Raw genomic sequence first — 26524 nt, 5'->3', positions numbered from 1 at the left:
CAACAGACTCGGGAGTTTTAAGATATTAGGATGTTTAGGACAGGAGCTTAAGCCGGGCTGATGTGGCTCGCTGGATGAGAGGCAACCTCTGAACCAGGAGGTCACACTTCTATTTAAGTCAGGGAACATGCTCATGATTCAAGCTCCATCTCCAGTAAAGGGGCGTGCAGGAGGCAGCCAATCTCTAATTCTCTCATCCTTAATGTTTCTATCTCACTCTTCCACTCCCTTCCTCATTGAAATCAACAAAAGTATACTTTAAAAAAAGACAGGAGGTTTAATATATTAGGATGAGTGGGCTCCAAAAATCAAGTAGAGCATGTACTGCTAGACAAACTCATCAGTTTGTCATTACTGAGCAAATTCAAATTCTGGTTACTGAAAATCAAAAGGACCCTGATTCCCACCTCAGATGTAAGCATCTTTGGCTGTGTAATTTTTAAAGAGGAAATGCTGTAGAAATCAAGGGAAATACAAAAGCATGAGGTGGTATGCACATATCTAAAATAATGTGAAAATTTTGGAGGACTAGTGCAAGCCAAAAAAGCAGCAAAAGGTTTAGATTTCATGTTAATTAAGAAGGAAGTTGTGCCCAATTTAGAGAGAAGTTTTTCAGCGAATTGATAATAACCAAGTTTACTTACTCTGATACAAGACTAACAATTAATATAAGACATATTTTATAAACATTTGGCTGTTATGTTGACAGTTGAATAATTCCAAGCTTTACTTTATTGAAATCAATAAAAGAGCTTTCAGAAGGCCAATAAAAAAAAATCAAAGACCTTGGCCAATGTTAGAAGGTACATTGGAGATTTTAATGTAGCTTGCTCTCTGTTCCTGTCTCTCTCTGTCCTGTCTTTGTCTCTATCTTGGCAAATCCTTTAGCCAGAAAAAGACCAAATAATACATAAATTTGGACTAGTAAAGAATGGAGACAATGGGGCAGAGAATAGCACTTTTATTTGTTACATTGTTGTTGTTGTTTTTAAATATACTGAATAGGAGTCCATTTAGAGTATGAATAATGTAGTACAATTTGGAGGTATAAAATATTAGTTATTTTATTTTAAAGAGTAATATATTTTTTAAGCTACTTGGAGAATACATGAATTCATTTAATTTTATAAGATTTGTGTAATAGGTAATACATTGAGCAATATTTGTCCCCATCACTGTCTTATTTCAAATTTCTTTCCCAGACATAACCACGTGTCCACAATTGGTGTGCGGTCATCCAGGACTTTTTCTATGAATTTACATATAAAAATGTATGTACCCATAACTGGGATGATGTATTTTTCTGCAACATGCATGTTATTTCCATTTAAATGGGTAATTTTATTTTAAGGAAGCTTTGCATATCAGTGCATCTAGATAACCTGGTTCTTTTTAAGAGCTACATAATGTTCCGTAGTGCAGTTAACCCATTTTTTTATTTAGCCCTTCCACTATCCTTGGCCTTTTGCAATTCCAGTTTCTCACTATTACATAAAATTCTGTAGTGCACATGCGAGTACACCCATCATCATAGTAGAGGGTGGATGTGACTTATTACAGGGCAAGCTGTAGGAAGTACAGTTGTGTTGTTTGGAATATGTCTTTCACATCTTGGACTTTGTTTTTCTCTGGATTGGCTTCATGTGGTTGCAAATATATCAACTGGCAAGTCCAGGCTTACAACTTTCCCCCCAAACATTAGCAAAAGTGGAAGGGTTGGCTCTCCCTGATCTTGACCCGACCACTGTGGCTCTGTGGATAGTATACACTGATTGAACAGGCATAGGTCACATATCCTCTTCTGGGGCCAACTCAATATAGGCCAAAACATGTGAACTGAGGAGGAGAGAGTGGGTATTTTGCCAGATAAAAATGAGGTTATGAGAACATGGGGAGGAAGCACATATGCTGGTCAGGCAAATATATCAATGTTCTCTCAAATGTCTTATAGGTAATATTTTATGTTTTTGTGAGTAGGAGAAAAATAGACATCCTTTTGGTATCCAGACTTATGTCATAAGGACCATGTATGCTTATAAGTATCTTTCCAAGTCTTTTCTAGAGTAATAAAATAAATATACTTAGATGTAACATTGTACATGAAAATAAAGCATGTTATAGATTGAGAATCATTAACATTATTAAAAAAAAAAGGTAATTTTTCAATGCAGAAGAGTATTATATAATATTTTGCTAAAAATTAGGTGGTATGATAGTTCATTTGGCAAACTATAGCACAAATGTCTTTTTATTCATTTATAAAACAGTACTTACTAAATTCTGCTATGTACTAGTAACCATGCCAGAGGCTGGAAATGAAATATTGTCTTTATCAATATTTTACATTAGTTTCTTACATTATTGTTAAGGGGCACTTATCTATCTATTATCTATCTATCTATCATCTATCTAATATGCAGAGTGTTCCCTTGGGAGTTTGACCATCCAGGGAACTTGGACTGGGAGTTTGATCGCTTGCTATGACATGTGCTGACCACCAGAGGGCAGCTGCTAGGGTTCCTACCATGCATGAATTTTGTGTACTGGGCCTCTAGTTATAAATAAATAAACAAATGAGTAAAGGAGAAAATTCCAGACTGTGGTGCATTGTGAAGGAAATTTGGAGGATCATGAGACAATAATTGGGCAAGGTCAATTGGGGAAGGAAGACCTCTCAGAAGAGAGATTACCTGAACTGCAAACTGAGGACTAAGAATAAACCTTAAGCTCTAGACTTACACTGTCTAAGATGGTCGCTACTAGCCATGTATGACTATGGAGCAGTCAGACGTAGGTATTTCCAATTAAAATATATCATAAATGTAATATCCATATCAGATCTCTAAGACTAGTACAAAATTGTGAAATATTTAATTTTTATATTGATTACATGTTGAAATTGTAATATTTTAGATATATTGAGGTAAACATTAAAATTAATTTTTATTGTTTCTTTTTACTCTTTTAATATGGCCACTAAAATTTTTAAAGTTATATATGTGGTTCACTTTATATTGAACAGTCTGGTGTAGATAGTTTCAGTCTATTTGCTGTTATTGGCATGTGTATATTCTTTTATCTTTTTGTCCTTGATGATGATGTTGACAAATTTATGTAGTAGATTTTTCTGGGAGGGTATAAGTCGGTCATATTTATTGACTAAGGTGACCAAATATAATGATTCAATGTGTGATGAAGCTTAATATGGCTCAGATTCAAGAGATGAGAGAAAGCACAGCAAATTGCTACATTTACTAGTGGAGTTGTGACATTAGTCATATTCCTTCAAAAATGTTCATGAAACAGATGCAGGGGAACTTGGAGTTGGAGAGATAGGCAGAGGAAACATCACAAGGTAATGACAGAATGGGACAAGAATTCTGTGGGGATCAGCAGCAGCAAGCCATGAAGATCTATTCCCAATTCTCTACTTAGTCAAGGAGATGTTCTTGTGTTGTATAGAATTGCTACCTCTTGCACATTAAAATACAGTTTTATTCTACACGTTGCCTTTTCGCTGAATAGAATGTGAGTGACTTTAAGGTGCTTTTTTAAAATATATATCTCTGTGAGGGAGATGTCAGTAAATTCACACACATTTCATAACATTTAATTCTGCAGTTATCACGCAGAATAATTTTCCTTTGTGCCATTTATTATTCTCATTTCTGTTTGTGGCATGTGCCACAGAGAAGAGGTTAAATACTAAAAAAAAAAAAAAAAAAAAAAAAAAAAAAAAAAAAAAAAAAAGTATGTTTGACAGGTGAAATTTTAAGTGTTAATTTGTCAACACTTTAGGACCCATCCAGTGTGATGTTTTGTTATGTAATCTAACAGCTTTTGAAGGGAAACTCTACCCCTACTGGTTTGAGAGAGAGTTGAGTCATATCCTGTGAACGTGAAGCAACGGTATTTAAACATGACGGGTTCCTCTTACTTTCATTCTAAGTCGCTGCAGTTCAGAGCAGCAAGTGCTCTCTGTGCAGAAGCAGCTACTGGTCTGGGAGGCGGACGGCCTCCCTTGCTGGGATGCAGCACGGAAAGCCTGAATATGCGGCTCTCTCGCTGGAGTGAAATATGCTTTTTTCTTTCTAATCAACTATGCTAGACAGCTGCAAGCTGAAAAGTGCCTGCAATTTGCCTCTTATTTATAATAAGGTAAGTTCCACATTTTGGTTTACTCAGTGCATTGTGGCAGTCTTGAAGTAATGTGCAGTTTTAGGACATGATTAGACTTGGAAAATGCCTTCTCACAGGGAGGTGGTTGAGATTGTAATGCAAGTAATTTTAAACTTACAGTGCAATCCGCTTGCAAACTACTTAATTTAATAGATTGATATTCCTTTTATGATACTTTTTTTATATGTGCCTGGGATGTGGAAATGTAGTAGAGTATATATCCATATCCATCTCTCTCTCCTCTCCTCCTCTCCTCTCCTCTCCTCTCCTCTCCTCTCCTCTCCTCTCCTCTCCTCTCCTCTCCTCTCCTCTCCTCTCCTCTCCTCTCCTCTCCTCTCCTCTCCTCTCCTCTCCTCTCCTCTCCTCTCCTCTCCCCTCCCCTCCCCTCCCCTCCCCTCCCCTCCCCTCCCCTCCCCTCCCCTCCCTCCCTCTCCTCTCCTCTCTCTCTCTCTCTCTCTCTCTCTCTCTCTCTCTCTCTCTCTCTCTCTCTCTCTCTCCTCTCTCTCTCTCTCTCTCTCTCTCTCTATATATATATATATATATATATATATATATATATATATGTAGTAACAGGCCAAGACCTATTTTTAAATTATTTTTTGGTGCTACTCTTATCATCTTATGATCTTACATGCATAAAGTTTATATGACTATACTTGGGTTTTATTATAAATAATTATAGCTCTACAACTATGTATTTCCATTGAATTAAAAAGTAGTCTTAGTAATCATTAGAAAATTCAAAGTTGAAAAGTAGTGGAAGTCTCTCGCTCCTTCATATTTGGCTTTTTATTTAAATGGAAAGCCCCTATAATTCTACACTTCTGATTGATCTGTTTATTTTAAAATGTGCATGAGCTTATCAGAAGACCACTTCCTCAGTGGTTGTCAGAGACACTCAGATATAAATTGTGAGTTTCAGACATCTGTGGATGAAGAAGTGCATGAGAGGTTTTTCAAATTCTTCAAGCTGTGAAGAGGTTGATGGGAAAGCCAGCAATGTTGTCTTAGTTTTTCTTTATTATTTTTGATTAAGGAAATAAGATCAAATTAGAGCTAAAGGTGATATGTGGTCATCACTTTGGACATTCATGTTTAAGGCTTTTAATCATTTTGAAGTAGAAAAGGTTAATTTGAAAGATATTAATGAATTGAGGGGGTTTTATATGTTTAATGACAATTGGCATGATAGTAATTGCCTCACTATCATGTTTAGAGATTGTTTCATTTCTATTCAGAGTTATAGCCATTACAAAATTGCTAGATTCAAACTATAATATGGAAATTACTTTTTATTAGATATATATTCAAGAACTAATTTTTTGTGTGCAAAAGTAGTAGGGTTAATGAACTGATGGAAACCATATAGTTTTTCTATTCTTTGAAGGGAAAGTTAAAATTTGTTCAATTTCCAAACATAGTTGAGGACAGTATTCCAAATTTGAAAAGAAAAAATTTAAAGAAAATGACTTAGTACTGTGAGAGCCTTTGTTACCTTGCAGGGTAAAAGGGCACATGTACCAAAAGATTAGAATACCAGATGTTGTGAATAGATTTTTCAAACTCCACTTTTTTTGGCTAGGGCAGGGAGAAAGCTATTATGGTTAGTTGAGTAGTCTGCTTTAGAATGTTTCCTTATGTTATATGTGAATTATTTAAACATCATTAAATAATAGAATACATCTTTATTAGCATGATGACAAAAAGTTATGTTATTGTACTTTGATTGTTTCAGATTAATTATGGGTTATATAAACCGTTGTTATGAATGACAGCTCAGACTGATAAAATGTTGTAAAATTAAGTTTTTATAGTATGGTGTTTTAATATTGACTTAATTATTTATGACATTGTACAGCCAACTGGTAATCACCTGATTAGATTAGCAAGGCATGTTGTTTCTGCTCCTTCCTTCCTGTCTCCCAATCCTTTGGCTGTTTTCCTGCTTCTTTACTCTTCCAGAAGGAGTGCAGGTAATGGGCAAGGAGAGAGAAGGAAAGGGAGAAAACACAACGAGAATAATGTTGCCGTTTCTCACCTTTCATGATGCTTTAGATGAGGAAAGATGTTAGATACATGGCAGGAATGAGTCTTTTATAAAACCTGTGCATTACAATTATTTAGGAAATTCCTTGACCTTTGAAATGAAGAATAATGAATTTGGTGCTTGGTTGGGACAATCTTACCTACCTTATAGGGTTGTTGCAAAGATGGAATAATACCATATCTGTTGTATTTTATTAACTGTAAAGTATTAGACATCTTTCTGAGGCATTGTTTTTGTGTCTTCCTGAAATTAGGGAGCTGACATCAAAGATACTCAGAATTCCACTCTGGATTCAGAATATTTATTGTTAATAATGAGAACTTCCTTTCCCTCCTCGTTGTAAGTGATTTTACCTGTCATTTTCCACCTTATATAAATATATTTTAAAAAGATAAGCTCTAAAAATAAAAACCCAATTTTACCTAAGTCCCGCTACTGTATTAAAATTTGTAATAGCTCAAGGAAACTCATCCTTAGGCAAAATATATTTATCAAGTGGCAATTAAATTTTGTTGTCAACCCCAAGTCAATATGATTTCCCTGCATTAGGGACTGCATTGGCAGAAGCACATAGATGATCTATTTCTTTCTCTTTAAATATTTTTCTTTTAAGACTTTGAAAGATTCATGATGAGGAATCACTGGGTAGGAGGGAATTGTTTTAATAGAACATTTGTTCTGGCTCCTGAAAATGAAATCTTTCTGGGTGGTGCTTTAGATCCTACTCTCTCTAGAGAATTATGCTAGATAACTACGTAGGTAGAACACTTGCTAGGAAAAAGTTAATAGGATAACATCCCCATCCACCTCTGAAAATCAGTTATGAGGATCAAATGAGTTAGTTGGTGTGAAAGTGCTTTTGAATTCCACTGAACTTACAAATATCTCTCTATATACAATTTTGCATTTAGAAGAGAATCTGGATGTCATATTTTCTCATTTCACAATGAAAGAAACCAAGGCCCAGAAGGTTTAAGTAAGGTGTCTTACTTCACTTAGCTAGTATCTGAGTTAAGACCTAAACTTGGGTCTTTCTGTCTTCCCACTTAGCTAGAAGTTGATCAGAAGACTAGTGGTTTTTTGAGGGTTTTAAGTAAGATAAATGATATTTTTCAGATATTGATAAACATCCTTATAGGAAGGTATATCCTTGAAGAATCATAAAAGACATGCCCACATCTACAGGTTTTATGGGCTGAGGATTATCTGTTGAATCTAGTTTAATGGAGTATGGGTTGGTGGCATGTTTATGAAACTAGAACATCTGACTTGCAACCCCTTAGTTATTGACACAATAGAAGCATCCAAGCCCTTACTCTGAGAAATTGAATTATAAAAGTAAACATTCACAATGGATAGGGGTAGGTTTTGTAGTTTTTAAAATTATAGGCAGTATCGTGGATTGTTTTGATATGTTTGTTGGAAATGGTTAGCAAAAAGGGATTCCCCAAAGAGCTTCCCCTTAAGGAGAAATTAGGAAAATTTAAACAACCATTGAGTTTTCAACCATTTCTATTAGAATTGATTTGGCTATTCTATGTTTATGGGACACTACTTTTTTCAGTGAGATGAGATGGAAAAAGATGACTTTTAATCATAGATGTTCATGACATATCTGTATTAAGGAGCACAATAGGTTTATAAAAAACATGTTTTTAAACCTCTTAACACTAAGATTAGAAGACAGATTAACTACAAGGTTCTGTTTTTGTGTTGGCAGTAGTATTCGGGGGGATCATTTCTTACTCCTAAGAATTCAAAGCATGGTCACTATTTATTTAAATTAAAATGTAATTCTTATGAAGGTATATGCTATTTTCATATTCTGTGCTCCAACCTGTATCTTCAGTATTTATTATAAGTGGAATTTATTATCATGCTCTCTTATAACAAATCCTGGCCCTGATTTGTAATAAACTTTGTTTCCTTCAGTTCCAAGGTGAATCTGCTATGTAACCATTAAGAGATCAAGAAAAACAGATGTGATAAAGAGATAAGGGTCTTAAAAACTTTACCAAATACAAATGCAATAGGATAGTATGTAAGGCACAGAGTCCTGGGATAAGAGTATAGCAGGAGGAATCAATATTTCTTTGTAATATTGAGCCGTACTGTGGTTTTGGAGGTGACAGTGAAAATCCTGTCTTTTTAAAAAATTCTGTTTTTCTATCCACAAAGTTGAAAAAACATTTTAATGTCAGACAGTAGTCCCACACATCCCATAGGTGCTTGGTAAATATTGAACACTAAGTTGGGTGAAGTGCTTTGAATTCACTCAGAGTCCATGGATGTGTCATTTGATAAGTGGCAATGTTTGTAATGAGCATCCCTTTGGAAGAAGCTCAAGTAAGAAAGCTTTGGAGATGGTTTCTTGGGTTGTAATTCTATCTTAACTTAGTAGAGATACTCAAATTAGTCACTTGGTCTCCCTTGAGTCATTGTATTGGTGGGATGGGATTAATAAAATTTATTCATGGCAATTCATAACATACTCAAATATAATTAATCAAGTTCCAGATCATTCACTCTCCAAGTTTCTCTCCAATATGAAAATATAATAATAATAGTTAACATTTCAGTCTGGCTACATAATAGCTAAATTTTTATGAACTATGTAATTGATTTATTAAGACGACCTTATGAGATTTGGACACTTTTATTATTATGCCCTCTTTTACAGATGGAGAAACTGAAATAAAGAGAAATTAAGTGACTTATCATCGACATTACACAAATGGCAGTAGAGTGACCAGAATTGAAGCTAGGCAGTCAGGCTTCAGAGCCTGGGTTTTTAACTACATTCTATGCTTTCTCGCATTAGAATCCTTCATCCCAGTGATATGTTGTTTATAAAGTGCTATAGACAGGAAAAGAAATCTTTGTAATGCTACCATATTTAATCATTTTTATGATTTCATTTTTGATGACTTACACATTCTTGTTCTTGGTGAAATTCAGGCATTTGTGAACCCAAAATAAACTGAGGTTATTTGGAAATTCATGTAAGATGAGGCCAGTAATAATGCAAAATTTGTCTGGAATGAGCAGATATAACTGAGAGTTTTCCTAGGTGATCATAGCCTTTGGCAATGTAAAAAGATTTCCTTTTTTTTTTTTTTTTTTTTTTTTTAGAAAGGGAGATAAAAACAGCTTTCAATGTACACATAGTCAACAGTCCCAGAAAAGCTCATGGGAATTTTTGCGTGTAGAGGGAAGATTAAATGCCATGTCTCCTTTTCTACATACACTTCCTCAACATTTCCTGATGGAAGTCATTTGGGTGAAGGAGCATATTAAAGAATGGTAGGAGGAGTTTAGATCCATTATGATTCACTTTCTCCAGAGACCATACAAATTATGCTTGAAATTTTTGGATAGTTTTCAAGCATAATTTGTATGCTTAGGAAAAATTTCATTTTTCCTAAGGTCTTACAAACAAGAACTTGCTTTACAATGTTGGGTAGTTTTAGTGCTACCACAGTGCCTAATATGTAGTAGACTATCAGTTTGGCTTCCTGGAAGATTGACTGGATGGGTGGGTGGATGGATGGATGGAAGGATTGCTGGGATAAACTGGAGCATGTCCAGAACTACTCCGAGTCATGGCTCATGTACCTGAGACTGGATTGGAACCAGACTGTCCCTGAGCAGGTGGGCACAAGTGAGTGATACAGGGAAGAATTTACCTCAGATAATATCATACTTTATCATATGATGGTTTTCAATATAGAACTGACATATTAAATCATTTCTTGCCACAAGCCTTTCCCACTATTTCATATTAGAGTTTCTTTAATACACGTAGGAACCATAATTGCCTTACTCCCTTGAGTCAAAATGTAAATTTATGCAGATATATACTTATGTAATTTACAATACATGCATTATACACATTCATAGATTAGGTAATAAAATGAAAAGGTCAAAATAATTTTGAATGTCTAATTTAATCGGTATGTCAAAGTTTAACTATTTTAGAATTTTTTTGTGAAAAAATAAAAATGCAGAAAAAGCAATTGAGGCAGAGTGGCAAAGGAAAAAAGGATATTTGTAAAAAATACATTTTTCAATCTTTGAATGGAATAATTGTTTTCCACACAGTTTTGCTAGAGAGTTCAAACAAAGAAGTTCAGGCAACAAAATTTGTTTGTCATAATCTGTCAAATGTGAGGAATGGTTTTCAAAATGTACTCAGGGATAGTGACTAAGGGCTTGGGTTAGGAAATGCAACAGATTTCAAGAGGGAATATTAATATGCTTATTGTTTCAAGTTTTCCAAGGGCAAAAAATTTTTTCCATTCAATCAAACACAAAATATACCCAAGTTTTAGACAATGGTAGAAACTCTATTGGAAAAATTACACATCTGGCCTTGACCCAAAGCAATCATTAAAAACAAAACACACAAAAAAGAAAAAAAAATTGAATTGGCACAAAATCATTTGATGGGTTTTCTTTTCTCTGGTCCTAAACACAATAGCATATGTTCACTATTAAAGGATGTTTTATTCCTTTTTATACAGGTGCCGTTGTTATTAGAAATACATTTGATTCCGTGGCTCACTGTTTTCTGGGGATGATTTTCTTCCTTGGAAATAGCATATTCCAAGTCGGCATTTAGTGGAAAGGGTTATTACCTCTGACCACCAGCACACTTGGATTCTGCATTGTACAGTCTGGGCCTCATTTTTAATGTCCCTCAAATGAAGGATTCATTCTATACCCTTCTCATATTTTCTAAAGACTATGAATTATTTTAAGGTGGGATTATTATTATTTTCACTTTCAATTCAATAGTTGCTGTGAATCTGGAAATCAATTCTAGAACTATTACTTCCAAGTTTAGCCAAGTGGCTGAAAACTTTTGCTAAGCTCATACCTAGAGTTTGAGAAATCTTCATGCAATAGCTGAGTAGATGATAGATAGATAGATAGATAGATAGATAGATAGATAGATAGATAGACAGACAGACAGACAGATGGACTCTAAAGGTGTAAATAGCTATGAAGAATCATTAATACACCAGTCAAAAGAAGACTTTGTGGTCTTATTACCTGTTTAAAATAATTGATAAGTTATACAGTATATTAGTATTCAAGATTTTTTGAAAAGTACATTGCAGAGGTATCCAGATTATTACTCAGAAGCCACTGATATCAATGACTTTCTATAGTCACTTTCAAGAGAAGATATTAAGGTGGTATTAAGGGAAGAATAAACAGAAAATGTTCCTATAAAAATATTTGGTCAAGCCGAAACCAGTTTGGCTCAATGGATAAAGCGTCGGCCTGAGGACTAAAGGGTCCCAGATTAGATTCTGGACAAGGGCATGTACCTTGGTTGCGGGCACATCCCCAGTAGGGGATGTACAAGAGGCAGATGATTGATGATTCTTTCTCATTGATGTTTCTAACTCTCTGTCCCTCTCTCTTCCTCTCTGTAAAAAATAAATAAAATATATATTTAAAAAAATAAAAACGTTTGGTCAAACACAACTAAATAGGGTCAAAATATATGCAAGTTTTACACAATGAAAATAAATCTATTGCAAAATTGTACTATTTCTGGATCCTACAAGGCCAGTGCTTTACAACAAAGAGCAGAGTCCACATTTAGGTGATTTTTATATATAAGATGCATATATAATATATATATATATTTTGAAATCAACTAAGTTTTTAAAACTATTTGCTGCATTAAATTACCTTTCCCATTCTGATATCTTCTTCATGGTGTCTATTATTTTTATATTTCCATGAAAGATGACTATGACATTTTACTATTTTAATTGAAGTTTTGAAACAAAAATTAAAGATAAGTTAACTAACAACTGAACATAATTTTTATTTTAAAAGTGTAGTTCAGTAAGTTGAATTAGTTAAGAGTATTGTACCTGCTGCAAAAGTTCCATCATTCCTTCCTTTACCTACGTAGCATGTAATTCATAGAAATAAAACTTTGGAGTTAGAAGGTCCCTTAGAGATCAAGTAACTCAATTCTCACTTTTTTTTTTTTTTTTTGCCATGAAAAAAATTCTGGCACAGGCAAATTAAATGACTTTTCTAAGGTCATATTTATACCTTACAGAGCCAAGCTGGACATGGGGTTCCTAACATGCAACTCTGTAAACATTTTAACTATGTGAGTTAGTGAGAGCATCATTATCTGGATTTGTATTCAGATGGTACATTGGATTTTCACTTCTTATTACAATGTTAATTGTGCACATCATAAATCAGTTTTTAAGTTTGGCCTATTTTTATTTTGGCCACTAAACATTTTTAGCCATATATTTTTTAGAAAGACATATTTTATCCACAGATTCTACATAGAAGCTTTTCCAAATACTTAAACATTTATCTTTAATCACTTGATAGTGCAGATGCCCTTGTATTGCAGAAAAGTTCACATTTAACCACTTGTGCATATCTAAGGCTGGTTATAGTTTCCACCCCCCTCCCAAATTTCCAGATCCTCAAAATAAATGCAATACATCAAACTGACAGAAAACTCCATAAATGCAATTTATTGTATAGTAAACAATATATACACTTATTTGAGTCATTTAAAACCAACTAAGTTGAAATTATTTCTAAACAATGCTCTCTACAAAGAACTGTACTTTGAAATCAAAGCAGTAATGCACTGTGAGTGCCCAGCCCCAGAGCCTCTCTCAGCATCTCCTTTGGGAGCTGGATGGACACACTCAGGAAGTAGCCTTCGAGATGCAGTGTTCTCTGCCTCCCCAGGGGAAGGCCCCTTGGGAGATGGCCCAGTTGCAGACCACAACAGCTAATGTGGTCTGACCCCCTTCTTTTAGGTAAGGCTGGGCAAAGATCGTGTCTCATTTATCTTCTCATTTGCAACTGCAGTGGGAAATGAGGGAAGCAGGTGTTTTTTGTTTGTTTGTTTTGTTTTGTTTTCTTTTCCAGAGTATTCTTCGGAATGCTAGTTCTATGAAAACGGCATATTGGATTCCTCCTTTGAATATTCACACTGAAGGCAAAAGCCAAACACTTTAAAAGAAGGGGTGGGTTAATTCTTTAACCCAATATTTTCCAAACCCATTTTCACAATATTATCTATTCACATCAAGGAGCACATTTGGGAAAAGCAAGTTAAAGGTCCTCCCCATGACTGTATTTTCTGGGAAGAGGTTGGATGTGGAAGGTGCTGTTCCCTCAGGTCTCTGCCCCTGTAAGTCTCTCATAATGTGAGCTCAATACTGAGGATAATTTTGACTTTGAGATTTTCACCTCATTCGGTAATGTCAGACCACCTAAGATACTGTTTTTGCTGAACTGGTTTTCTCACAAAACAAAGGAAGCTCAGGGCAGGGAGTGATAAGTCTCTGAAGTGGGAGGCAGAGATTTCACAGAAATGCTGTTTAAGGTGGATCTATTCTAGAGGAAAGTATTGGCATTTTCCGGGTGGATGATAGCACAAGCAGATACGCATGCATGGCTTAGCATATCAAGCCTGGAAACTGGTTTAAAAATCAATAGCAGTATCTTCAGAGGGTAAGGTGGCAAGAGAATGGCTGATGAGGAAGTTGGCCCCAGTCAGCTCATGAAGGTCTTTCAGGGCTGTGGGAAGGATGGTGGCCTTCCCCTTTTGGGACAGTGATTCTTCAACTGGATGGTTCATCAGATTCACCGTGAATCTTTTTTAAAACTATATGTACCCAGGTCTTATACACAACACATATGTGATTCATTAGGGTAAAGGTAAAGCTCAAGAATGTAAGCTTTGGGAAAAGCATGAGGTAATTTTAATGAACATGTCTAATGAAAACTTGAGGCATCAACAAAAGGTTTCAAGGAGGGGGACGCTTCAATTGGAATTTTGAAGGCTTGGAGGATGGAAGTCTGAGGAGAATAATTCTAAAGGCAAGGCCACCCATTTGGAGGCTTGCAGAGCTGCGGGAGCAAAAGGTGAGTAGGGAAACAAAGGCAGTAATGTGGGAGTGAGAAGGGCTGGATGCCACAGGTGTGGTCTAGATCTGACCCATAGTATTTGGTGGCTAACCCAATGTAGGTGTGAGTGAGGAGTGTCCGGATTTCTGGGTGATTATGCTGATAATCAGGGCAGGAAACACTGAAGGGGATGCACCTCAGCTCTTGTTCATTCTTCACTCTTCCCTTCCCACCTACCATTTTGCTACTTGTGGCATATGTAGCATGGCCGTGCCTCAGAGCACTGACTACTTCTTTCATAACTTTGCAGCCATCAGACCTCTGTGCAACTGAATACCTCCTTATGGAAAAGACAACAGAGAACCCATGGAATATTGTTAGAGTTATTCTAAGACCAAGAGGGCACTTGAAATATTGGAGTAACCATTTGGAAAAACAGGTGAATGAGAATCTTTGTAGGGGAACTCACAGGCTACCCTGCTCTGTGAACCTAGTCAGGGATGTGATTAGTCATTTCCCATTCCATACTTAGAGGTTGAGGAGGTGGGGAAGGGGGTGGAGGAGAATAGTCACAAAATGTTTAATGATTTGGTGTTCTCAGTCCTCTTCCAAGCAAGTCTCAGCAGCAGAGAGAAGGTGAGCCATGGATGTGGGTGAAGAGAAAACCAGTGAAGTGAGGCAGCTGAGATTCTGCTGAATAGCCAAAGAATAGCTTGGGCAAATGTCATTTTATGGGCTGGAACCCTTCTTTTGCCAACGATAAAAGAGAAACTGTGCTGAGGTTTGGTGAATACCCTGAAAAGGAGGATGGTTTATCTATACAGGATAGCAAGACTGGTGAAGGAAGGCCCCATGAGCTGCAATGTGGCCATGGGGTAATGTGGTGAGCTATGTAACAAGGTGGTAGAATGCTTGAGAAAAAAAAAAATCTCAATACATCCCATAAAAACAGATAATGACTGGAGTCCAGATTTGTAACTAGAAGACCTGGGATCAAATACAGACCCCAACATGTATTGTGTGAATTTGAGAACATTATTTGACATCACCAGGCTGTAGTTTCCTCCTTGTAAAATGATTATAAAAAATACATTCTTTGAAAGTAGTTAGCATATGTAGAATGTGGAGTGCAATATGGGTCCCTTTATGCTGTCAGTATTTCTACCTGATCAGTGCCCAAGCCCATTCACATTATTAATAATTCAAGCAGACAGTAGACCAGTGGTCTGTGGAGCAATCTGTTCATGTGAGACAGTCTTGGGTGAAAACTAAAACAGACTGTTTTATACAGGATAAATTTGACAGCAGAGTGATTGATTAGATTGCCGATTTCAAGCTCTTGTTTATATTTCCTCAGTCTTATGTAATTTGTTTTGTTCAGGATTTATACAACTAAGGTTAGGAGGGTAGGATTTCATGCACGACAGAACTGACAGAATGCTTCCTAACACTGACTTTACTGGAACACAAGGGCAACTAGTCAAACTCTGTTCTAGAGAGAGGAGGGGAATGAGGTTTAGTGGAGCCTCCAGAACCAAAGCTAAATATGCTTAGCATCAATATGCCAGTGACCGCCAGCCACGAGACACACACACGCACACACACACACACACACACACACACACACCACACACATGCATACTCATGAGATTTTTAATGAATAGTCTCATATTAGAGTCTAAAAAGTCCAATAGTTAAGAATCTGTGTATCAGTTAAACTGTAAAGGAAGACTTATTTTTCTCATGGGTCCATTATAATTTCTCTAGCATGGAAATGCTGGGAAAGAGCACAAATAGATGGACTTTCATATGTACATATTTTTATTTATTTTAAATCTTTATTGTTTAGATTATTACAGTTTCTCTTCCCCCATAACTCTCCCCCACCTGGTTCCCACCCCACCCTCTGCCCTTACCAACCCCCACCACTGTCCTCATCCATAGGTGTACGATTTTTGTCCAGTCTCTCCCCCCACACCCCTTTCCCCCTGAGAACTGTCACTCCACTCCATTTCTATGCTCCTGATTCTATTATATTCACCAGTTTATTTTGTTCATTAGATTTTTTTTTCACTTGATTTTTAGATTCACTTGTTGATAGATATGTATTTGTTCATAATTTTTATCTTTACCTTTTTTTTCTTCCTCTTCTTAAAGAATACCTTTTAGCATTTCATATAATACTAGTTTGGCAGTGATGAGCCCCTTTAGCTTTTTCTTATCTGTGAAGCTCTTTATATGACCTTCAATTCTGAATGATAGCTTTGTTGGGTAGAGTAATCTTGGTTGTAGGTTCCTGCAATTCATCACTTTGAATATTTCTTGCCACTCCCTTCTGGCCTGCATAGTTTCTGTTGAGAAATCAGCTGACAATCATATGGGTACTCCCTTAGAGGTGACTGTTTTTCTCTTGCTGCTTTTAATATTTTCTCTTTGTCTTTTGCTCTTGGCATTTTAATTATGATGTGTCTTGGTGTGGTCCTCTTTGGATTTCTTTTGTTCAGGATTCTCTGTGCTTCCTGGACTTGTAAGTCTATTTCTTTTACCAGGTTGGGAAGTTTTCTGTCATTATTTCTTCAAATAGGTTTTCAATATCTTGCTCTCTCTTCTTCTGGAACCTCCATAATTCTGATGTTGGTACGCTTGAAGTTATCTCAGAGGCTCCTTACACTGTCTTCATATTTTTGGATTCTTTTATATTTTTTCTTTTTCAGTTGGGTGTTTTTTGCTTCTTTGTATTTCAAATCTTTGACTTGATTCTTGGGATCCTCTAGTCTGCTATTGGATCTCTGTATATTATTTTTTATTTCAGTCAGTGTATGCTTAATTTCTAGTTTGTCCTTTTTCATATCCCTGAGAGTCTCACTAAATTTATTGGTCATTTCTAGAAGATTCTTGATAAACCTTATAACCATGGTTTTGAACTCTATATCCAGTAGTTTGCTTTTCTCCATTTCTATCATTTGTGATCTGTTTCTTTGTCTCTGAATTTTGGCTGCTTCCCTGTACTGATAGAATGGCTTTGTGTGTTAGGTATCCTATAGGGCCCAGTGGCTCAGCCTCCTCAATTACCTGAGATGGACACTCTTGGTGCACCGTTTTGTGGGCTGTGTGAACAGTAGGTAAGCCTTGATTGTTGTTGGTATCACTGGGAGGAATTGACCTCCAGGTAAATTGGCTATGAGAATCAGCTGTGTCTATGATGGGAGAACTTCTGTGCTGGAGGCACCTTTATGGGGCAAGACTTGCTTCAGTGGGGCTTTGGTTCTTTTCAAAGTCTGCCCTTTGAGTGTGTCCCTTATGAATCTGAGGAGTTATAATATGGATAGTCCCACTCTGACCATTGGGTACACTGGCTCTTGGATCTCCAAGGAGGTGCAAATTTAGCCTCTGCCTGAGGCCAGCCAGCAGGAGCTACAGAGAGATCTGCAGATTCCTCTTCTTTGTTTAGGGTTTGGAGGTGCCTAGATGAGGCCCAGCTAAGAATCAGTGCAAGCTGCTTTGGGGTCTTGGGCCTTCTTTTGGAAGTTCTGGGGCTTTCTGACCCAGCTGCAGTTTGTCAGACAATTTTATATTGCAAAGGGCTAGGCCATTCATATGCAAAAACCTCTGTGCACAGCTTGAGTGGGATGGGGTCTCAGGGAATCAACAGGGTGAAGCAGACAGCAATGGCTGACCTTCAGCCCTGCCCTAAGAGGCCCCTGGGTCTCAGTGTCCTGTGGTAATTGCTGCAAGAACCTCTAAGAGGAAGCTGCCCTCGAGTTCTGCCTAAAGCCAGACAGTCCAGTTTCTCTCTGTTTGAGTCTAGGTCCCCAGAGTCTCACTTGGAACTGGAGTTCAGAGCCATCAGGAGCTTGTGTCTCCCTCCCAATTGAGAAAGACAACAGTGTATTCAGTTGCCAGCCCTTTCCATGTGTGTGCCTCCGTACCTCTGCACCTCCTCTGAGTCTCAGTGTGCTTTTCTCTTTCCTTCTAGTTATAGAATTTCCACTTAGCCATCCTTCTTGTTGTTCTGTATGATGTCCATTTTGTCTTTGTTATAGTTTTGAAGTGGTTGTGTGAGGTAGCAATTTCAGGTTTTTACCTATGCCACCATCTTGGTCTCTCCTCCATATGTACATATTTTTCTTATTATGTTTTCTTGAGAGCCCAACAGAGAAAAAATATATACAACTCACTTCTCATGTAATGGCTAGATTTTAGTAAAAATCTAGTCAATGTTAAATTTATTTAAGACAGTTTATTTATGTGACCATGGATGTTGTTCTGATTTTTAGGTTCATTGGTCTGTTCAGTGGCCACAATAGTGTGAAACTTTAAATGTACAAGGGTCTCTATACCTCACATGCAAGATTCACTGGTTTCTTCAGTCCATTCTCTCCATGCATTCAAGATTGCAAAATTAATTTTTGAAAGCTTTCATGTCACATACTATGGGGGAACATTTAGCAGATGAAATGTATATAGTGTATGCTAGCAAGGATTTTCAATCACTCTCATGAATTTTAAATTATATGTTACACTCAGTGACATTGCATGATGTAGAATATAATAGGGGAAGTTCATTTAGATTATGGGCTCAGGAAAGTCTGCTCTAAGGAAGTGACTTTAAACTGAGATGAGAGATGTGTAGAGTTAATTTTGGATATCCTCATTGTTTTAAAGAGTGTGAGGATTAGAGAAAACTTAAGTATACAGCACAGTATTTGGCACAAAGGTATCCAGGAAATTCAGATCCACTTTACCTCCTAATCTTTGACTATCCAGCCAGCAGTTCTCTAGAGACAGCTGATGGGCTGCAGCTGCTGCCTTCACTCGGCTTGGTGAGTGGTAGGTGAGTCTCAGCTTAGCTGTGGACCCACCTGGCCCACAACCTTTCTGATGGGGTCTCACTGAGCATGCTCTGTGTATACATTTCTGCACATATCAGCTTTGTTCAGTATTTCCCTGCAGATATGAGCAGGGTAGCTGGTAAGGTCCCAGCATGTTGCTCCCTGGGCATGGCAATACAGGATGCCTCCCAAAGCAGAGGAGACAGTAGCAGAGCTTGTATTGGGTTCAGACCACACTGGACTTCACTGAGGACAGTGATGCCATCATCTAGAGTGGGTCAGAAATGGACCACGGGTAATTATGAAGGAACCAGAGCTATTGTGGATGCAGGGAGGTTTGGGGCTCCCTAAAGATATTCCTCAGTCTGTATTATAGGACTGGCCTTCCCCCTAACAAAAGATGTGGAAATGAGAGGAGATGGAGCCGACCTTGTCCTCAAGAGTCATCAGAGGGCTGGGGGAACTCCAGGCAGCATGAAGCAGGTCCACTTCTAGCCTCATGGCTCCAGCAGCTCTTCCCCACTCAGGGTGAGAAGCAAAGCTGGGATCTGGGGTATTGGGAGAGCAGAACTGGCTTGTGACTCCAGACTAGTGGGCCTTTCACGGACTTGGTGTTGGTCAGTGTGTAAGAAGAGAAAAGAGAACTTAGGTGCCAATCAGAAAGTGCTTTGACATGGTGTGAAAGTGACAACCCACCTAGGAGAATAGGAAGACAGTTTTCTTCTCTCTGTGGCTTCTAACGTTTGTAGTTTCAAGGCTGCTGGGACCACCGATGGGAAGGGATGGTCTTTGTTTTTCTGTCCGAAGCTCCCACAGTAGAGAGGAGCTAAAGGATGAAGAGCAGCCAGAAGAATACGCTCTCAGAAAGGATGCCTGTGCTGCTCCTCACGCATGCTTCCTATTTTCAGATTCACACATAGACAAGCACATCCGATTCTACCCCTGAAGAGAGTTCCCTGGCCTATGTCATCGTAATATAGCATATTTCTACATGTTATTCAGTTGTTGTTGTTTTTAAGGCCTATGATTTCAAAGGCTGGGCTGAGTAGTGGATGGTCCTTGTTAGCAGTTCCTTTATTGTTTAGTTAATTTATTTTTTAAAGTATATTTTTATTTCAGAGAGGAAGGGAGATAGATAGATAGATAGATAGATAGATAAGAGAAAATCATTGATTGGCTGCCTTTTTCACAACCTGAACTGAGGATAGAGCCCACAACACGGGCATGTGCCCTGACTGGGAATCGAACCAGGACCTCCTGGTTCACAAGTCGATGCTCAACCACTGGGCCATGCTGGTAAGGCACCTTTATTGTTTAATGTGATCATCTTGTCTTCTGTCATGGAAGACCCACAAATCCAGTAAAACTATGATCTGCAAAGATCAGAATACTTATATTCTATGGGCTTTAAAATGATTTTTTAGTTAATTTATATTACACTTACCATTTGCTAACCTACTAATAATATTACAGAGCTCTTGCCATAGCATTAATACCTTCATCACATCACTCCTTTCATTCTGAGCAACCATAGTAGGCGATGAAAAAAATAGGACACATTTAGAGGAAACAGGTGACTACAAAAACAAGCACAGTTCTTTGGCTGTCAAATTTTGTTATGAAAATTGAGATTGAGAACATCGGTTTTTATGTAGCACAGACTGTTCTGTTGTTTCACAGTTTAAGAAAAAAAGAAAACAAAGAAAAGTTACCTGCTAGTCTTGTGATCTTCTCCTAAGTCTGATTTACTTCTCCTAAGTCTGAGCTATAAAATTCTACTATTGATATTAAATCAGGCTGTGAATGTGCAATATAATGTAAAATTTGTACAGTTCCTTTTGCAGGCTCTGCATGTAAGTTTGGAGAGGGCAGCCTAAACAGAGTAAACAGGCAGCTGAAGCTTTGAAATGTTTACCATTTACCAAGTATCCCCAGATGCTTACAGAAAACTAGTCCAGAAAGCTGCAGGGTGTGTGCAACTGCCCTCTGCCACTAAGACTAGCATAATAGCCTATACCCTCTTGGGTTTTTTGTTTGTTTGTTTGTTTTGTTTTAATAATTTTCATTTCTTTTAAAAAAATAATTGTGGCCAAATTTCTACTTTCACTGTCCCCAAGAATTAAATATTTATTTTCTTCTTCTATTACCATACTCTCTCACTTGTTCTCGTTTGTGGTAAATTAAATCTATTTTTTCCTCATTGGATATTTCTTAAGAGAACCTGTACAAGACTTGATCCCTGTCATTGGAAAGCTTACAGTCAAATGTGGCTCAGTTTCTTTTGTAGTCTTACTGTACATATAACTCATTTTAATTCGATTTGAATAAAGTAATAACAAATTGAGGAGAATATAATAATTGCCTCTTTTTTCTATCAAAAATTTATTAAAAGATTAAATTAATTAAATTATTTGTTTTTTTAAATTGAGGTTAATAATGTTTAAAGTTTATTCTTAAAAAGTATATATTTAAAATATTAAAAAAATACATGTAAGTATATTTTGTAGGTTAATAGTAAATATACTTTGGTTTATTTTTGTGTAATTATTTTAGCAAGTTATTAATTTTAATATATAATTTATAAATCTTTTTAAATTTTCTATAGAGACAATAGAGGAGATATATAGGTTAGAGATAATTTATGAATAATGTCAATTTTATTTCTTGTTATTTAAATTTTTAATTTCATTTTCATCTTTACTACTCTATTCAGAATCTCTAGTAAAATGTTGAATTAAATTGATGATAGTGGGCATCCTATCATTTTCTCTATTTCAAAGATAAAGATTTAATATTTTACCATAAACTGCAATGATATTTGTTAACCACTTTTATCAGATTTTGAGAGTTCTCTTTATCACTGGCTTGCTAGGATTTTTTAAAAATTAGTAGACATTAACGTTTATCAAATGCTTTTCCTATATCTTTTGAGATGGATTTCTGGATTTAGTATTGGTATTAGTGTATTGTTGTCATATTTGGTTGATCATGTTTATCTGTTGCAGCTATTTTCATATAAATTGCCATCAGTTTGCTTCAATATCAGTTTCATTTATAGTAGGTTATCTGGTTAACCCTATAGTGCATTCTATATAATAAAAACCTAATATACTCGGTGTCTGGTTGTCTGGTCAGCCGTTCAACCAATCAAAGTGTAATCTGCTGAAACCGTTTTGGCTCAGTGGTAGAGCATCAGTCTGCGGACTGAAAGGTCCCGGGTTCGATTCCAGTCAAAGGCATGTACATTGGTTGCTGGCACATCCCCAGTAGGGGATGTGCAAGAGGCAACTGGTTGATGTTTCTCTCTCATCGACATTTCTAGCTCTCTATCTCTCTCCCTTCCTCTCTGTAAAAAATCAATAAAATATATATATATATTTTTAAAAAGTGTAATCTGCTAATGATATGCCAAGGCTTCTCAACTGATCACTATGATGTGCACTGACCAACAGAGAGCAGACGCTCTGATGGTACATTAGCTTGCTGCTGGGGTTCAGCTGATTAGGACTGAGTGAGACAGGCCAGACAGGCCCTTGGAGCCCTTCCGTGGTCCCTTCCCTGCTGGCCAGCCTTCTTTGCCCCTCTCTGGCCCTGATTGTGCACAGGTGAGGCACTGATCCTGGCCTGTGCCTTCTTGCAATCTGGGACCCCTCAGGGGATGTCGGAGAGCCAGTTTCAGTCCAATCCCACAGGCCAGGCCAAGGGACCCCACTGATGCACCAATTCATGCACTGGGCCTCTAATATATTTATAAAGAGTTGTTGGAATCCTATAAGTTTCCAGTAATTAGCTCTTAAAATGTGTTGTAGTTTGAAAATAAACTATTCATCCATTTAGTGCTAAAGCTGATTTTTACATAATTAGGTCCACTCTGATGTTTCATTGTTATCTGTCTTTCTTGAACCTTCATCTGGAGTCTCCCACTGGAAAGTGGAATAGATAGGGTTGATTGGCTATGGAGTTAATTGCCTTGTTGCAATTGGCTTATGTTACAACCTCTAGTTAACTATAGGGGTAAACATTCTATGATAAAACCTGAGGCCTAGTGATTTTAACTCAATTACCCAAAGGGGTAAAGTCTTAAAGATTGTTACTGCCTCTAAGATGTACTTTCAGTCAAATTATCTGGGCTCAACCTCTAACTTACTGGTTATGTGAGCTTGGTCATGTTGCCTAACCTCTCCTTGTCTCCATCTCTTTGTAGAGTCATTTGTAAAGATTAAATGAGTCAATATTTATACAATGCTTAGAAAAGTTCATGACACATAGTAAATATTCAATAAATGCTCATCATTATTACTACTATTGACTATTTCCCAAAATTGCCAAAAACTTTTTATTGTGTTGAATGTGCAATTGAATATATAAATGCCTGTATATATGCTATAAAGAGTAAGTATTGATATTTACTTACAACACTAGAAGAGGTACTACAAAACTGGAGGAGCCAGTAAATAAAGATATTACCAAATTGAAGAGTCATTGGAAATCCTTATTTTCCAAACCAACACAAAAGAATTCCATTGAACATTTATGGGTTACTTTTGTAAATATTATGGTTCCAGAGTGTGTATTAAGTGATGACAATAAAAATACACTGCAGATTTATGTTTTCCTTTATATCTGTCATCTCTCTAAGGTTCTACGTCTTTCATTACTTATTCCAATTACTACCTAGTATTGTCTTCCATACGATGGGGTTTGACAGTCAATGACTTGAGGATGGGGGAGACTTTCACTTTGATAAAGCATGTCAAATCAGAAATTAATCTTATCCAGGAGTTGTTCTATAAGTGGGGAAGGGTAAACACTGAGGGGTGGGGGTCTATTGTGGGTACTAGACCTCTGTCACTTCTATCAAGTGGGTAATACTTAATCCTCAGAGATCTAAGTAAGAATTTGAGAAATTTTCATTTTATCCACTTTTATGTCTTCTGCAGTATCTACACAGAATAATGATTGCTAACTTGAATCATGATTTATTCTTTTAAAAATTGTAAGAAATGTATCTTCCTTGTTACTGTTCTAAAATTATGTTATTTAGGTTTATAGTAATTACATATTGAGTTTGGCCTCTGGGGACATGAAAATATGTCCACTAAAACTAACTGGATGATTGTGGACAGGCCTCTGCAGCTATGGGAGCATTACTCTTCTCACCTATTCTGTTGTATAGTGTCTTATGTCTTAAAAATGTTAGAGCAGGCTAAGATCACTTTAAGCTTTAAATATTCAACATCCCTAAAAGCAAAAAATAAAAACCCAGCTTTTCCTAAACTCATAGATTAGAAGAATGATCAAAATCAGCCTGAGCTCACTCAGCAGGTCATTGGAGCCTGACCAGATGATTCTTATGACACACAAGTTTGGAACATTTAACCATAGAAGACAATTGGTTTTCCTTAGATACCTAATGTCTTATTTCGTTGTGAAGTCAATCTTAGTATTGCATAATGCATTCCTTCTAGTTCAGTACTCTGCTTTTTATCTTGAACCCTTTGTAAATGGCTGACTGCCTCCTTGAATATCTCCTCAGTCTTTTGAGTTGAGGCCATACTGGGGCACAATATCAGTCAGCATGATTGTGTTTCTATTTGTGAATTGAAGTCCATCACAGCCTGCTTGGTGCCTAGTAGGCACTCAATAAGTGTTGCTTTCCTCTTTTTTTGTGTTCCTTTAGTTCATCATCTTCTCCTTTTCTTTCCAATTCAAAGAAAATTGGTTAGATAGAGCCTTTTGTTTCAAAGTGTGGTCTGTGGACAGCCTGGGACTTCAGGCCGTTCTCCAGATCTCAGAATCCAGTCTGCATTTTACAAGGTTGCCAGGTGCTTCCTCTGCACGTTAAGAGTGGAGAAGTAGGACTTAGAGGCTATGCATGGGGAGACATAGTCATAGTCCGCACTGCTACCCCCAAAAGAACCCTGAAGGTCATGATCTATGTTCAGTCACAGTTTTATATTCATGTGAAAATAGCATATTCACAAGCACATTCATACCTTGGGTTGTGTCTACTTTGGAGTGTATGAGTCTACAGGAACTGTGCAGCTTGTCATTCTGATTTAAGGTGGTGGAGATATGCTTATTTAGACCCATGGAAAGAACTCACGCTTCATATGCTCTTCTTAAAATCTGGAAAGAATTCTGTCACTTCCAATTTTGCTCAGCACTTCCCCAAGCATTGTTTTATTTCTCTGATTTAAATAAAAGACTATGGACATTCACAAATACATTATTTTGTCTCTAAAAATACAGCTATTGCTTGTTTAAAAAAGTAGAATTATTTTAGTATTGTAAGTACCGTATTTTTCGGACCATAAGACGCTCTGGACCATAAGACGCACCAGTTTTTAGAGAAGGGAAATGAAGAAAAAAAGATTCTGAAACAAATAGTGTCCTAAAATATTTTATGTGCATTAAAACCCAACATCACAGTCATAAACACATGTAATCAACCCTATAAAGTAAACAGCAGCATTTAGAACCATTTTAGAGCCGGGCAAGCACACAGAGACCACACAGAGCAGGGCAAGTAAAAAAACTTTTTTTTAAAAGTATATGTGTAGGCTATATTTGGACCATAAGACGCAGGGACTTTTTCCCCCCACTTCTGGGGGGGAAAAAGTGCGTCTTATGGTCTATTTCTTTGGTATATTTCTTTGTCACCTTTTACTTGCTGTAGTAACTTTCTGAGGTAAAGAAAGCTCTAAAATGTTTTTTCCTGTGATGATATTAGTTTGTTTTCATTTAACTGTTGCATGGCCAGAATTAAGTGAAAACCTCTAGATTTTCTCTTTGTACTAAAATGTGGGTTCAACTGGCAGTCTACTTTCATAAAACAAGCTTAATGAAATGTTGTGTTTAAAAGTCCTATGGCCTGGCCAGCATGGCTCAGTGATTGAGCATTGACCTATGAACCAAGACATCAGGGTTCGATTCTGGGTCAGGACACATGCTGGGTGTGGGCTCGCTCCCCAGTAGGGGGCATGCAGGAGGCAGCAGATCAATGATTCTCTCTCTTATCATTGATGTTTCTATCTCTCTCTCCCTCTCTGAAATCAGGACAAATATATATATATATATTTTGAAAGTCCTATGGCCCAATATCATAAATTTAATCTGGGGCCCCTAAGCAAAAACGTTGGATAGTGCTTTCTTTGTTCATTATCCATTTGATTCCTAGACACCACTACTCACAAGAGCCACAGTCCTTTGGACTGGGGTCCCCTCAGCCCCCTGCTGATCTGTAAGATGGCTCTTACAAGGGCTTTAGGATGGTAGGTTTAGATCTTAAGACGTTGTAGCTATTTGACTGGGCACTGGAGAACAGGAATATAATTAGTAAACATGTAACAAAGGATTATCAGGAGAATGTTCAAACCACCAAAACACTTTTAAATCATTTCAAATATCAATTTTTAATATGCATAACTATCTCTCTGGGAAAATTTTAATGTGCATAACTATCTCTCTGGGCAAATTCCACCTCAAGAGTATAGTGGTAACACGCTAATGAAGGATTAGTGGACCACAGTTTGAGAAATACCTGTTA

General features: G+C 37.0%; 1 protein-coding gene across 21 annotated transcripts in view; it reads left to right on the top strand.

The window, feature by feature from the left end:
* The window catches only part of MCTP1 (multiple C2 and transmembrane domain containing 1), a 422741-nt gene that overhangs the window by 117947 nt on the left and 278270 nt on the right, over positions 1 to 26524 (top strand). For 2 of the 21 annotated variants that reach the window (XM_036410992.2, XM_036410990.2), the window contains exon 1: positions 3958 to 4158. The exons of the other annotated variants lie outside the window; for them this stretch is intronic. In XM_036410992.2, the coding sequence (XP_036266885.1) occupies positions 4102 to 4158 (57 nt within the window). In that variant the 5' untranslated portion in view covers positions 3958 to 4101. Of the gene's footprint in view, positions 1 to 3957; positions 4159 to 26524 lie in introns of those variants that run through there. 21 annotated transcript variants of the gene reach the window in all.

Source organism: Pipistrellus kuhlii, unplaced genomic scaffold (assembly GCF_014108245.1).
Source record: "Pipistrellus kuhlii isolate mPipKuh1 unplaced genomic scaffold, mPipKuh1.p scaffold_m20_p_4, whole genome shotgun sequence".
Classification (NCBI taxonomy): domain Eukaryota; kingdom Metazoa; phylum Chordata; class Mammalia; order Chiroptera; family Vespertilionidae; genus Pipistrellus; species Pipistrellus kuhlii.
This window is presented reverse-complemented; position numbering and strand designations above follow the sequence as displayed.